This window comes from Diabrotica undecimpunctata, chromosome 3 (assembly GCF_040954645.1).
Source record: "Diabrotica undecimpunctata isolate CICGRU chromosome 3, icDiaUnde3, whole genome shotgun sequence".
NCBI classification, from domain to species: domain Eukaryota; kingdom Metazoa; phylum Arthropoda; class Insecta; order Coleoptera; family Chrysomelidae; genus Diabrotica; species Diabrotica undecimpunctata.
The window spans coordinates 69,485,790-69,500,943 of NC_092805.1; the positions used below are offsets into that span (position 1 = coordinate 69,485,790).

At 33.5% G+C, this 15,154-nt stretch overlaps 1 protein-coding gene across 1 annotated transcript in view; it reads left to right on the forward strand.

The window, feature by feature from the left end:
* unc-45 (unc-45 myosin chaperone) overlaps positions 1–13,947 on the forward strand; it is a 32,789-nt gene extending 18,842 nt beyond the window's left edge. Inside the window, exons 6-7 of the mRNA XM_072526049.1 lie at positions 9,345–9,657; positions 11,182–13,947. Of these exons, the coding sequence (XP_072382150.1) occupies positions 9,345–9,657; positions 11,182–11,586 (718 nt within the window). The 3' untranslated portion in view covers positions 11,587–13,947. The remainder of the gene's footprint in view (positions 1–9,344; positions 9,658–11,181) is intronic.
* Positions 13,948–15,154: the final 1,207 nt, after the last annotated feature.

The following is a 15,154-nucleotide window of genomic DNA, read 5'->3' on the forward strand; positions in this document are numbered from 1 at the left end:
TCAATTTTGTCATTCAGAATAATTATGTCTGTATTTTTTAATTTGCTAATTTCCATAGAATCTAAATATATCTTAAGGCCTTTATTTTAATTATACTTTTTTAGTAATGAAAATACGTAGATAGAACCTGGAATATACATTTAACCTTTAATCTCTGCGATAAATCCATCTCCTAAACAATGGCGCCGATATATATTTAGTTAAAATTCTGTGCACTTATTTTAACCGTTTATGTGCTTATCATTCATATATGAGTTGTGACCGATATTACAAACTCATTTACTTTTCACAAAGAGACTCCATATTAACTATACTTATTACTATACAAATCTGATTCGAAATATCGTCGAAAAGTAACAGTGTGTAAAATTATTTTTAATGAAAAGTTAATTAGCCATTTCTTATGGGGTTCAAAAGAAAAGCCTTTACGAAAATTTGAGTACAAATAAGACCACCGTAATCAGTTGTACCCTGGGTAATGAATAATTAATTAATCGGCTAATCAGAATCACCCGGTCAATATCATTTTTGTCAAATCGGTCCTTTTTAGGATCAATTATTCTAATAATGTCTACAAATATTAAGGGCATATCTAGAGATAAAGACACTTTACTTTACTTAACCTTATCAGACATATGCGCTTAGCACAAATGTGACGTATTTCTAGTGCAGAAAATACATAGAGGGCAAAAAATAGTGTATTTGGTATTAAGCTGATCGCTGAAAATCACATAATAAATGTAAAAGTGCTATCTCTGCCGGCAAAGAAGCAAAGAAAAACTTAAAATGAGAGAGGACAAAACCAGTCAGCTCAAGGAACCTTTTAACGATGTTGAGCTTGGATCCACTATCTACGTATATAATGAAGAATAGTACGGCACTGACTGAAGATCTGAGCACAAAGCTTATTATAAAATTTGGACCAAAAATACAACAGTTACTGATATCCAAAGTCTTCAGACAAACAAAGCAAAGACAAAGTTGTGGCCTTGCTTAAACCTGACTAAAACCCCAACGACCACAAAAGCTATCGGCCAATATATCTATTTATTTTTTCAGCTATACAAAATACTTCTGCATATGATCCTTAAGATAAACCGATATTAGAAGAAAAACATCAATTTAAAGATAAAAGTGGCTATATATGACAGGATAGATCATGTTATGATGTTTCGAAAGAAAAATACTAAGGCGCATCTATGGAGCGGTAAATGAAAACGGTGTCTGGAGAAGACGATACAACTTCGAACTCTATAGGATATACCAGGAACCAGATATTGTAAAACACATAAAGATAGGACGTCTGAGGTGGGTAGGCCATGTAATGCGGATGGAGCAAACCGACCCAGCTAGAAAAACGCTCCTTGATAGACCTATTGGTCAAAGAAGAAGAGGAAGACCCAGAACAAGATTCCTAGATAACATCGATGAAGACATGAGAAATATGGAAATACGTGCTTGGCGGAGGAAGGCGATGGATAGGGACGACTGGAGAAAAATTCTTGGGGAAGCTAGGACCCACACAGGGTTGTAAAGCCAAAATGATGATGATGATCATGTTCGTTACACATACTAAATCTTGCCCTACACAGCGAAGACGCATATGAAAAATATCAGACATGAGGAGTGGTATTTGTCAATCTAAATTCTGCTTACGACACCTTAAATTAAAGCACATGTCTCCAAAATCTATGTGATATCCCCTTAGGTAATAAACTCACTTGTATTATCCGCGTATGCCTACACAACAGAAAATTTTTCGTATCACTCAATGATAAGAATAGAAGATGAAGATGGAGAACGTAGTAGAACGGTCTCCTTTGGGGTACCGTAATGGCACCTACACTGTATAATATTAACACAACCCATACCAGTAAATACTAGGACTTTTATTTTGTAGACGATCCATCTATTGTTGCACAACCAAAAAATTTTGTTGCTGAAGTGGAGAAAAATCTAAATATCATATCTTAAACACAATAAAAATAGATTATAAATTAATTTTAAGCCAAACCCTGGAAAAAGTCAGGCGGGCTCCTTCAATGTCCCTAACAGAGACGCTTTCACAAATTTGAACATATACCTGAACCAATAGTGTCATGAAATTCTTAAACACACTTTGTACTTCACAGAACTTTGTTTAAAACTAAATGGAAAACTAGAACCAGAAAAATAATATTCTTCGCGAACTTGTCAGCTAAAAATGGGAAGCACATCCTTCCACTCTTAAAACGTAGACGCTTGAACTCAATGCTTCTACTGCCGAATATACCTTGCTTGTATGGGTGATATCAATACATACTTAACACGTAGATTTAGCTATAAATTAGTCAGCCAAATTCAGCGGATATTAAGACTCACATCCATACATAAGCTCTACAATATCGTAGTTATCAATCCACATAATATCCGAAGATAAGTAGCTAGAGAACAAAAGAAACAAAGTCTAGATTCGTAACATCCACTCCACGAATAACAACCCATTTTATGACTAGAATCGAGGAAAAACTAGCTAGACCAACACATCTGCAAGACATACAAAAAAAATAAAATGCTTCTCGCCATCTGAACCCTCGAAAGGAACTTCCTTATGGTAGTTATCTTCCTTAAATCTGCAATGAGGACTCTTGCCTTCAAACACCGGTTAACCTGTGTGAATCTGGGGTGATACAAGATTCATTACACTTTCTTAGTTGACTTTGCCATTCCAATCGCTCTTTTTTGAAGGGACAAGGTTTATTTATTTGAACTAAACATGTAAAGTACAGTCAGTAAGCTATTACTTATATTGATCATTGCAAATTTGACACTAACTACACTTATATTGACTACATATTACCCCTAAATAGGAGATAAAACATTCAGTATGTAATATGGGTGTAAGTATGTAATATGGGTAAAGTGGTATAATTGTTGTTAGATAAATTAAGCATTCTTCTTTTTTTTGTGCACTACTATCCATTTTTACACAAAAATATTTATTTTAGCACTTCAATATTTATTTTGAGATAACTTTCTATCCAGAATTATCTGTAGTACACAGATAAAACAAGAAATAAAATAATAAAAAATCTGTATAAAAGATATAAAACAATGGATAAAATAAAAGAAGTTCTTATCTATAGAATTCTTAAATAAAACGTATGAAGACATACTCACGTTAACAAAATACATTAGGAAATTTCCGCATGTGAAAAAAATCCAATTTGGTAACAAAATCCTTTTGTATCTATAAAGCTATTTTTAGAAAAGCACGTACCTACCAAAAACAGGTAGTTAATAGTATTCATATCTGTTACACAATGTAATGCGTTTGAATGATAACAAAAATAAGGAGTCCATATAAACCGTTCAGACTATACGCGAGAAGTATACAGCTTAATGGCAGAGTTGCCAAACTATCAGAGCTTACTTAAACCGATATACCTATGGTTCCAATATACAATGAAAAAGATCTGAACGACCCCTATAAGATATACACGTGAACTAAGCAATATACATTCATGATACAGGGGTACTTAAGGGCTCCACAAAATTTTTAACAATTATGAAACTATACATGTTGACGAATCGACAGAGCCAATATTATAGAATGGTCAAGTGAGCTCCGTATATCGGTGTCGACTTGACCACGGAGCTCACTTGAACCTGAATTTTAACATGGGCAGAGTCCACTTTATGCCGTAGATATATATATATATATATATATATATATATATATATATGTACAATAAATACTGTAACCGTATATATATATATATATATATATATATATATATATATATATATATATATATATATATATATATATATATATATATATATATGTACAATAAATACTGTAACCGTATATATATATATATATATATATATATATATATATATAGCTGAATATTAGATATGGCAGTAAGTCCGTAACTGCAAGCAGTCCCTTAAGACATTGGCAAAGTGTAACGGGATTTAATTCAGCATCCAGAAATCAGATCTAAGTAACCTAATTTAGTTTAAAATTTTAAAATCCTTTTAATAATAGTATTCATTGCTTTTTGCTTAATGCGATTGTTTGTTTATGACATTGAAAATATCGGTGTAACTAGCACACGCGTGTTGAAATTTGCAATGTAATCAAAAGCTTGTTTAATAATGTGTACAAATTATATTAGAAAAATATGAATGCATAAACAAACGCACGTGAGTTAAATACCTGGAAAATAACGGGAGTAGATTATTAAGAATTAAGAAGTAACAGTCGAAGCTAGTGTTGTCATCCGTCAACTGGGTACTATCTCTATTATTGTACTTAGAGAACCAATAAAGTAATTGTGAGTATCCAGTGAGTTCGAGTTAATCAACCCCATGTAGGTGGTAAACTACCCCTAGAGTTCTACTATATGGAACTCTTGATAGAAGCAATCTAATAAACATTATATGATTATTTAACATTATTATAAATGCACAACACAAGTACTTTTTTGATGACGGGACATAAAAAAATAGCTATAAATTAGATTGCTGATTGTATTGGTAAACAAGAAGCTATTACTCTTTTTATCGAAGCAGAATCATTCTGCGATATCTCAAAAAGCCGAATTGTGGAAGATATCCGAATATCTGCATCACATCTGACTCATCATTCTGTGAGATTTGTGCTCTGCTTTCCAATCCCGAGTTGTTTAACTATCGTGTCCATGGCATGCATGGCACAGGAGAAAAGTATTGTCTAAGCGATGCTCTAGAGAGCTGGCGTGCTCTAGGGAATTTTAGCCTTGGCGCGGCATGAGCGCACACCCTTAACAGCTTTTCGTGACGACTCGTGAAATTAAAATGCTCATAAGAAAAAAGAGATGACCAGAAGAAGACTCAAAAATGGAGAGAGTCCACAAATAAAGATGTGTTTTTGATCATTTTCGGCCTTCACTTAAAACTGTGTAATTTTAATACTACTCGATTATCTCTACTCATTTACTCTTTTTTCTCTCCTCGAAATATTTTACTAACTACAGTCCGTAGACGGTAAAAGCATTTATCCTTTTCTTGCAATCCTGGTCAGAATTTCTTGGAACCTGATTATCATATATTTCATTTTCTCGGTCTCCATTACGTTACTGTTTTTTTTTTATTTAACATCCAATGTTTACTGCAATCTGTCTCATTACAAACAATGAGTAATATGTATAATTTATGTATAATAACAAGCCGCCCAGTGGCGAGTACCCAGGTAAGACATAATATAAATGTAATCTATGATATAAAAATTAATTTAAACTTCAACTTAACAAAGTTTAATACAGATAAACAATACTGACACACATCATGAGTATTACAAGACTAAAAAAAAATCAAGAAAAGATTTACCAAACACCAGAATAATAACTTGTTATTTCACCGCACCGATGGCAGGATAGTCGGGTCTTGTATACAGAGTTTACAGCAGATATTGCTTCGCTAACTGTTGGTAACTGTAAATCGTGGTGTAAACTGTGAATCGTAATATACCAAGGGGCATTACAGATCTGGCGCAGTACTTTCGATGTTGGTATTACTTGCTTAACCTCAGATTTGTGCTGCATATTGCCATACCGGTTTTAAAATACATTTATATATCAGAAGTTTGTTCTCCAGGCTAAGATTTGATTTTCGACTCATGTACCAATACATTTTCCTGTATATTAAGCTGAGTTGAAGGCGTTTCTTCCAGATGTGGATGCCCCAATTAAGCTTGTTATCCAAATGGATTCCTAAGTATTTAACGACGGTTAAATTAACTGGTAGTGGAGTGTTGTTTATAGAAACGGGTGGCGCGACACCTTTTTTTTTAAAGTAAATGTTATTTGTGATGATTTTAAACTGTTAACTTGGACTCGCCACAGTTTAAGCCAGCTCTCTAGTTTAAGTAGGTGATTTTGTAATACCTGGAATGCTTCGGTTGCTGTAGAATTTGAAGCCATGATAACTGTGTCATCGGCATATGTAGCGATTGTTGTATTGGTCGCCGTTAGGAGATCTGATGTGTATATTAAGTAGAGGGTGGGTCCTAGTATGCTTCCTTGTGGAACTCCGAAACAAATTGGAAACAGGTTAGTGATTTGCCCACCTCTTTTGACTTGAAAGAATCTATCTGTCAGGTAGGATCCTAAAAGTGAACTTATGGGATGAGGAAATATGGATTTAATTTTGGAGATAATACCTACATGCCAAACTTTGTCGAAAGCTTGAGAGATATCTAGAAATGCAGCAATACAGTAATTTTTTTGTTCGAGCTAATTTCTGATTGTTTTTACCACACTATGAATTTGCTCGATAGTACCATGTGGTTTCCTAAACCCAAACTGATAATTCGGTAAAACATTACTGTCATATAAAATAAGCTCCAGTCTTCTCAGAAAAAGTCGTTCAAATACTTTGGATATCATAGGCAACAATCTAATTGGGCGATATGAAGATACTTCCATGTGATCCTTATTAAGATCACACGGAATAAGAGCAATTTGAGCAACTTTCCATTGTAGTGGAAAATAACCTGTTTTTAATATTGAATTCAATATATAAGTAATTAAACTTACGCCTTCGTTGGGTAGATTTTTTAGTACTAAACTAGATATTAAGTCATATCCAGGTGACTTTTTAATTTCCAGATTATCAATTATTTCTTTGACCTCTTCTGTCTTTATGTTGGATCAGTTTTCTTTTAGGTAGTTTTCAAGATCTATTCAGATTTGCTTTATCTTTTGGATGCCTAGTGAGCTGCCACCTCTTTCACAGTTTTCTTTTTTCAATTTATGTGTGCAGGATAGGACTCGGAGTTGTGTTTGTAATTAATTTCTGAGGTGGACGTCCAAGCAGCTTGCTAAATAACTGTAGTTAAGTGAGCAACTGCATTTTCTATGTCGCTATCACTTTTAAGAGACAAATTTAGGTTAATGGATGTTTTTATTTTTTCTCTATATCTGTTCCAGTTTGTTCTTTTATTAGAGAGTGTTAAATGTTTAGGACAGTTATGAATTTGGCTTTGTAGATCTATGAAGGAAGGGGAGTGATCTGATGAGAGGTCAAATGAAGGAGAAATTTTTTACTATAGCGAAATCAATAAGATCAGGCATTTTTTGTCTATCAGTAGGCCAATACGTAGGCTCTCCAGTAGAGAAAGGAATTAAATGATTCTCATTAATAATTTTTAATAATCCTCGTCCACGTGAGGTTATGATTCTGGAACTCCATTTATGATGTTTGGCATTATAATCTCCAGCAGTAATGAAACGGTGTCCGAGCATCTTAAAGTATTCATTAAAATGATCAGCTTTAACTATTTTATTCGGTGGACAGTAAATAGCAGATAGAATAATCGGGCCTTGTGAATCTTCGACCGATACGGATGTGGCTTGGATGTTAACTTTACTAATTTTATTTGTTTCATGATGCTTAATGTTATTTCTTATAATAATTGCCGTACCTGGCTTTACCTAATGGATGTTGAGTTACGTAGGTTGAATATTCGGGAATATAGAAATGGCTCTTATTAGTCATGTGTGCTTCGGAAATAAACATAACATCTAGATTATGAGAGTAAATAAATGCTTTAACTTCGTGGAAATGAGTGGTTAAGCCATTAGCATTCCAACAGCACATCTTTAGTTTAGTGTTGAAGGTTAGGCTTAGATATCAGAGACATTATGAGATCAAACATCTTATCCATTCTTTCCATTAACTTATGTACTAGCAGTTCTAGATTATTTTGTATATGTTGAGGAGTTGTTGTTTCTATTACATGAGAAGTCTCATCTATGCTAGATGTATTTCTATTATATCTTCCTGCAACAATTTTCGCATAGCTGATAGTTGGTTGAGTGATTGAAGGATGTACTGCACGAGGTGGTTGACTTGCGTTTTTTTCTCTAAGTGTTGGAAATTTTTTTTCTGCGGCTCTTTGTATACTTAACATCCCTTATAGCTGGCAGGATGATTTTCTAGACAATTTACACATTGAACATCTTTTATATTCATTTGTTTTGGACATTGAGATGATAGGTGATCGCCCATGCATTTTACACAGTGCGGACTCCTGTGGCAATAATTATGCCAAAATGTTGAAATCTTTGACATTAGGGTAGTTCCCTTTTCGGATGCGGTGGCTCAACTGTGACAATATAGTTGAGTAATTTTGTAATATCATATATATCTTTAATATTACTTTGAATAGAAAGTTCTATATTAAATAGTGGCAGATCTTTCTTTGTGCCTCTTTGCTTAATGTTAGAGATGTTCAGTGCTGTATGTCGGTGCACTAGCAACGCTTTTTTAATGTCATCTGGATCTGTTGAAGGATGTAAATTACGTATAACAACTCGGAGTCCACGGTTTTGTTTTAGTTGGTATGTATGGTACTGACTATGTTTTCCTGCTAAAGATTTTACAATTAATGAATAGCTTTTGGATGAGTCAGCTTGAACTTTAATTTGGTTGTTAGCAAGACATTTTAAAGTATATTTACCTGGAGTTATCGGCTGTAGTAATTCCTGTAATGGTTTGATACGCTCGACGTTTTGTATAAGTATAAGTGGTGGCTGTTCATCTTTTTTTTTCTTCCAGCATTTCAACCTGTTTACTAGGTTTATCATCTTCAAGTGCCTCGTATCTGTTAGATGTAAGAACAGTTTTACTTAGCCAATAATCTTTTAGTGTAGCTTGTTTGGCGTTTTTCAATTCAGGACTATCATCGTTGCATTGTCGTTTCTTGTGGTGGACTGATACCCACCACTATCACTTTTTACCTCATCTGCATCTGTGAGATTTTTTTGTGGTTTCTCTATTTGAAAGTTTGGTTAATTTGTATGTAGATCGTTGTTGGATGTTTTAAATTTTTTCTGCTGTTCATCTAAAGAGTTGTAACTGTCTTTTCGATTTCTTCCAGGTGGAGGAGTCCGGGCTAGGCAGGATTTTCTAATGGCTGGATTTATGTCCTCAATGCATTGATAGCTAGTTGGTTCTTGGTTATCTAGTTGGTGATCCATAGTTTTACACTAATTACAACTAGGAATTATTAAGACATTCCGGCATATTTTGTTAATATACCGGACTATTTTATTTATATTTATGTTAAATGTAGTAATTAAATTTGTATTAGTTCCTTGTTGGATAATTAAAATAACATTGAACACAAACACTTTTTTCGGTTATTGTTTTTAAGATTCTTGATAATGAATAGCTTATACTAATTATAGGTACTAATTACAAAAAGATAAGATAATTATACACAAGTACTTCTTCGATGCTTTTTTCCAACTCGAAGGTTCGAACGAGACTGATTACGTTACTAATACATAAATAAACAAAAAATATTTTTACAGGATCGGTATTACCATGAATCCAGAAATAGCTTTTCCGGGCCAGAGATCCTTAGAAGTAATCCGTCCTCTCCTAAATTCGTTACACCAAGACTGTTCAGGTTTAGAAAATTTCGAAGCACTTATGGCCTTATGCAACATCGCTCAAATGAGCGAAACGGCTAGAATGAGGATTATAAAGGAAGGGGGATTCTCCAAGATCGAGCACTATATGTTTGAGGATCATGAATACATATGTAGAGCTGCTGTGCAGTGTATGTGCAATATGACTCAGTCCGAAGAGGTAGTTAAGATGTTCGAGGGAGAAAATGATAGGGTAAGTTTATCTTTTATAATTCCGTTTCTTATTAAAAATTAATAGTGCGATTAAAGTACTCAAGAGATTTTTTATTTATTGTGCAATATTTTGGATTATAACATCTCTAAACGTTGACCGTTAAGGTATATTTTATGGATAGTCTCTCACTATCCATGTGTGTAACATGCTGGTTTCGTTCCCGTCTTCTCTATAGTACGATTTACTGTATTTTCCAGAGATCTCTTATTTGGTCATTAATGTTTTCTGACGTTATAAATATTTTTATTTCTGCTATATCTGCTTTCGTTTTACTCGCAAGTCATTATTGGTCTTACATGGTTTATATATACGTATTTTCCCATCTAATCTCATATCCTTATTCTTACAGATAACATTCCTTAGACTTCCTCGTATATAAGCTGCTTTATATACTTCTTTTCTTATAATCTCTTTAAGCTTTGCGTTAGCTGAATGTTTCCACTCCCAGTAGTAATAAGATTTTTCATCGTTTGACTCCCTTGCCACCACTAAAAATCTCGTCTCAGATGTAGATATTTTTATAACGCTGTCTTAAAAGTTTGTACCATTCGCTGTAGGGTATTTTCATGATTTTTGCATAACAAATGACTTTTATTTGCGTTCTGCCCAATATGTATTCTTGTCCTGTCTTTTTAATTTCTCCCATCATTTTATTCATTATGCAGTTACATAAGGGTACGTTCATAACGGAGACAATCGCATCGTATCCTCGCCTAAAGCATCGCAGTGACAGTGAACGCTGGCATTTAAAATAATGCATTTATTTTACCTGGCGATCGTTAATATGGTACGATCCTGTGGTCGGAGCGAGGGTCGGCGCCTCGTTGTAAGCACCCACTACGTTGATATTTAGATCAATGATAACAGATATAATTCAAAAAAATTGTTACGTTAAAATTTGACATATATGAAGACATCCTACAAGCGAATTGTTAAATGGCGACGGAGAGCACACAAGAGAACCAGATAAATATCTCAAACCAGATGGACCAATGACATTGAATGCCAATAAAATCAAAAAACGGCCAAGAGAAACGAATAGACATACCACAAGTAGACTTATCCGACTATGTATGAAATAGCTGTTGATGATGGTGATGTACCATAATATACCCATGGTACCCATGTAATCGGAAATGCCACAATATGGTCGCAAAAATTGTATATGTGATATATTAATCGACTCGTATTGAAAAGTCGAGCTCGAATATTTAGTTCCGATTTTATTTACATTACCGGTTAAACTGTAAGTGTGGCAAAAATCAAAATTGGTAAAATCGTATATCAATCGACGCGCGACGCAAAGTCAGACGAAGAATTCAAATATCAACTTCCGTTTCTACTTCCGGTCACGTTGGGTGAAAACTTAGAACTTACGAAGTCCAATTGCTTGTTTCTATCCATTTTTTTTGTTCTTTTTCACCTTAGATTTTTTTAACGTAATTTCTCTAAAATAATAAAATCATTAGAAAAAATATAATCATCTACTCTATTTTATTTTAGATGAAGTTAACTGTATCTCTCTGCCTAGATGAAGACAAAGACACATCTATGGCAGCTGCAGGTATGCTTGCTATCCTAACAGGAGTCAGCAAAAAGTGCTGCGAGAAAATCTTCGACTCAAAAAATTGGTTGGAGACTTTACACTGTCTTTTAGCAAACCCAGTACTTAGTATGCAGTACAGAGGAGTCTGCGTAGCTTACAACATACTTTCAGCATCCAAAACAGTTGCCGAGAAGTTGGTTGAGACAGATGTTTTAGAAATTTTAATGGCTTTATCGAAGTTGCCACCGTATGATGGAAGGGAGAAGATTGTGGAGATTGCAGGACAAGCGTTACAGGAAGCCGAGAAATGGGGAGTTATCAAGAAACCTGGAGAGGAGGATAATGATGATGATGAGGAATAGATAGTTGACAGGGAAATACGTGCCAAATTAAAAGAAGCTGTGCTACATCCGCATGAGGTGTGTGGAATCAGAATTGTTTAACCTACATTTTATACTAGGTTACTCTGATTCTGAACCTTCCATATAATATTTATACCTTACTATCCAATCATAGTAAATTATTATTATGAAAAAAATTCATCATAAATTTAGTTTGCGACAGACTTAGTTTATAAGTGTTAATTTATTTTATACTTGGCCCTTATTCCGATGGAGTGGTCACTTACATGCCATTTCGATATTATTCCATTGAAGTGTCGAGTTTCCTTTAGCAGCATGTTACTTTCTTCTTTTATTACTCTTTTTGTTTCATTTTTTTTTATTTTTAATCATTTTCATTACTAAAACATGCAACATCATCATTATTCATTTTCCATGTAATTTGCCATTTATATTTCCATTTTAAAACCTTAGATTTTTCTTTGCCACAGTTTTAGCATGGTACTCGATTGTCATTAAAATGACAATATGGTACCCAATTGTCATTAAAATGTTAAAATGAACCAATACAATAATAATATACTTAATATCATTTTTTCGACCGGATATATTATCATAACATCTGAATCAGTTATTCCTTGGTGTCTTCTACCTGGAATTCTCGGGTAGAGTTTCCTAATCGGTAACACCTGTGGAACTCTTTTCGTGTTGCCTAGTTTTATTTGTTTGACCTCCTTTACTAGGTCAGGTTCTCTCTTCATAAATTATGGCCACTTCGTTGATACTTCTTATACGCTACACACCTGCTCATGAACTGCTCTTAATTGCTGATGTGGGTACGCGTATTTGTTGTTCAACATATCGGAGACTGGTACTTGAAACTTACCAACAATTTAACTGAATTTACATTATCGTTTTTTTGTTTTTTCTTTTATGTTTTGAATCGGTGGTCATATATCCAGTTATATAATTTCTCACGGATAATATTTAGCGTGTCTGTTATGTTACTAAGCAATGTGAGAATATAAATAAAAAAATATAAGATTGTCGCAAACAAAACATTAAAGGTTTTTTCAGGGTACCCACCCACGGAAGGGTAGATAGTTGGAAACTATTCTATCTTATGTAAAATTTTTCGCTGAATACGAATATGTAAGTCCCCCATCTCAGAAAGTGGTTTTATAAACAAAAATTTTTATAAACAATTTTTTTTATAAATAAATTTTCAAATTTCAATATTTTAATTTACAACTAGTGCCATCGTAAAGTACCGCTAAAAATATATTAAAATGTTATATATGTTAGATAATAAACAGTTTTATAGTTTAAAAGTTATTAAAATTTTTATGTAGAGAAATCGAAGCTTTAATCTAACTTTTAGTCCGCATAAGTTTTTACACGGTGCATTTTTCGCTAAAAACTTCAATCATAAAAAACATAATCATAGAAAGTTTAAACCTATTTCGACAGTTTACTATTGAAAAAAATGGAAGAAACTTTCTATTTCATTGAGTTAACAAGCAATAAACAAATAGCTTTTTCCCCTAGCAAAATCACAAGCACAAACTGGACAAATACGTATTGTCGACATTCGCCTGCATGCATCCAGCAGTTATTGAAATTTTAATAAATGAAAATAGCTACTATTTAGCACCTATACTGTAAACACGTATTCGCACCGTTTGGACTTGTGATTCTTTAAGGACGAAAAGGTATTTGTTTATTGCTTGTTAACTCAATGAAAAATAAAATTTCTTTCATTTTTTGAATAGTAAATTGTTGAAATATGCTCAAACTTTCTAGTTATGTGCAGCTTTTAGAAAAAAATGCACCATGTAAAAAGTTATGAGGGCTACTAAAAGTTGACTAAATCTTCGATTTCTCTACTTAATAATTTTAAGAACTTTTAAATTATAAACTTTTTACATATAACATAATGCATTTTTAATGCATTTTTACCAGTACTTTACGATGAGACTAGTTGTAAATTAAAATATTCAAATTTGAAAATTTATTTATAACAAAATTATTTATAAAAAATTTGTACCTTTTTGAGATGGGGGACCTACATATTCGTATTCAGCGAAAAATTTTTACATAAGATAGAATAGTTTTCAACTATCCACCTTTCCGTGCATACAGAAAGGTACCTTGCAGTCGAAATCTTACTACAAAATGAGTTTTATGGGCATGATTTTAAATATGAAACGATTTTGAATCTTTAACTATTCAATATCATGTATTTTTACTTCTTGCTACATCAGAGGCAGTACTTATTATATAATTCTACTTAAGTTTTTATATACGAAAAATCTATTTATTGTTAATATTAGGGTTTTCTCTAGTGCCTTGTTTTTGAGAATAAAGTTTTTAAAAGTGATAGTATTTATTTTTCTAATCCTTTGTTGATTTGTGAATAATAATGAAAAAATCCGAAGGTGCGGAGAAAGGCAATAACAGATCAGATCTCCACAATGCGTAACTTACTCAAAAACCTACCATACCGTACATACCTAACATACCATACTGTGAAAACCTCTTACAAATAAAATGGAAGCAACCTTAAATATAACGTCAAACAAACAAACTTCCTAAAACTAAGCCCTGCTAGAACCAAGGTATGTGCTTTCCAAATTAACACAAGTCTTGCGTATGAAAAACTAAATTTATCCTGGGAGGGACAACAACTAGCTTAAACGTTTTGAAGCAACAGACTTAAATATTGTGTAGTCATGCTAATAATAAAAAACAAATAACACAGCAAAAGAATGAAGAATGGGAAAGAATCTGCTTAAATATTGAAACATATATAGGAGGTACAAGAACTTCGGAGTCATGGAAAGTACTGAGAGGATTGAAACAAAACTCAAAAGAAAAAACTAAATTGGGAAATATACAGGACAAAGAATGGAAGGACTACTACAAGGAACTATTAACAGAACAAAGACCACAATTCATTGGAAAAGAAAACAGGCGAAGACGAAGCAGATTCCCACAACAAGAAATAGAAATAACAGATAGGGAAATGAGAACGGCCATAAAAGCAATCAAAAATAAGAAATCACCGGGACCTGGAGGCATCTCACCTGAGCTTATAAAATACGGATCAAAAAAATTACACCGGATGATACAATGGATATTTCAGAAAGCCATAAATGGAGAACAGCTCCCAAAGGAATGGACTGCGGCATATATGACATCTATATTTAAGAAAGGAGATAGAAAACGATGCGAAAACTACGGAGGAATAAGCGTAATATCATCAATAGGAAGATTATATGGGAAGATACTGCGAGAAAAGATAGAGCAAGCGATAAAAGGCAAAATCGGGGAGGATCAGGCAGGCTTCACGGCAGGAAGATCATGCATAGACCACATATACACACTGGAACAACTGTTGGAAAAGAAAAAAGCAAAAAATAGAGATATACACTTGGCATTTGTGGATCTGAGAAAGGCGTATGACTCTGTACCAAGGTCAGAACTATGGGAGGCAATGTACAAATTAGAAATACAGACGGAACTCATAGAAGCTACAAAAGCTCTGTATAAAGAAAATAAAGTGTCCATTAAAATGGGAACAAGAATC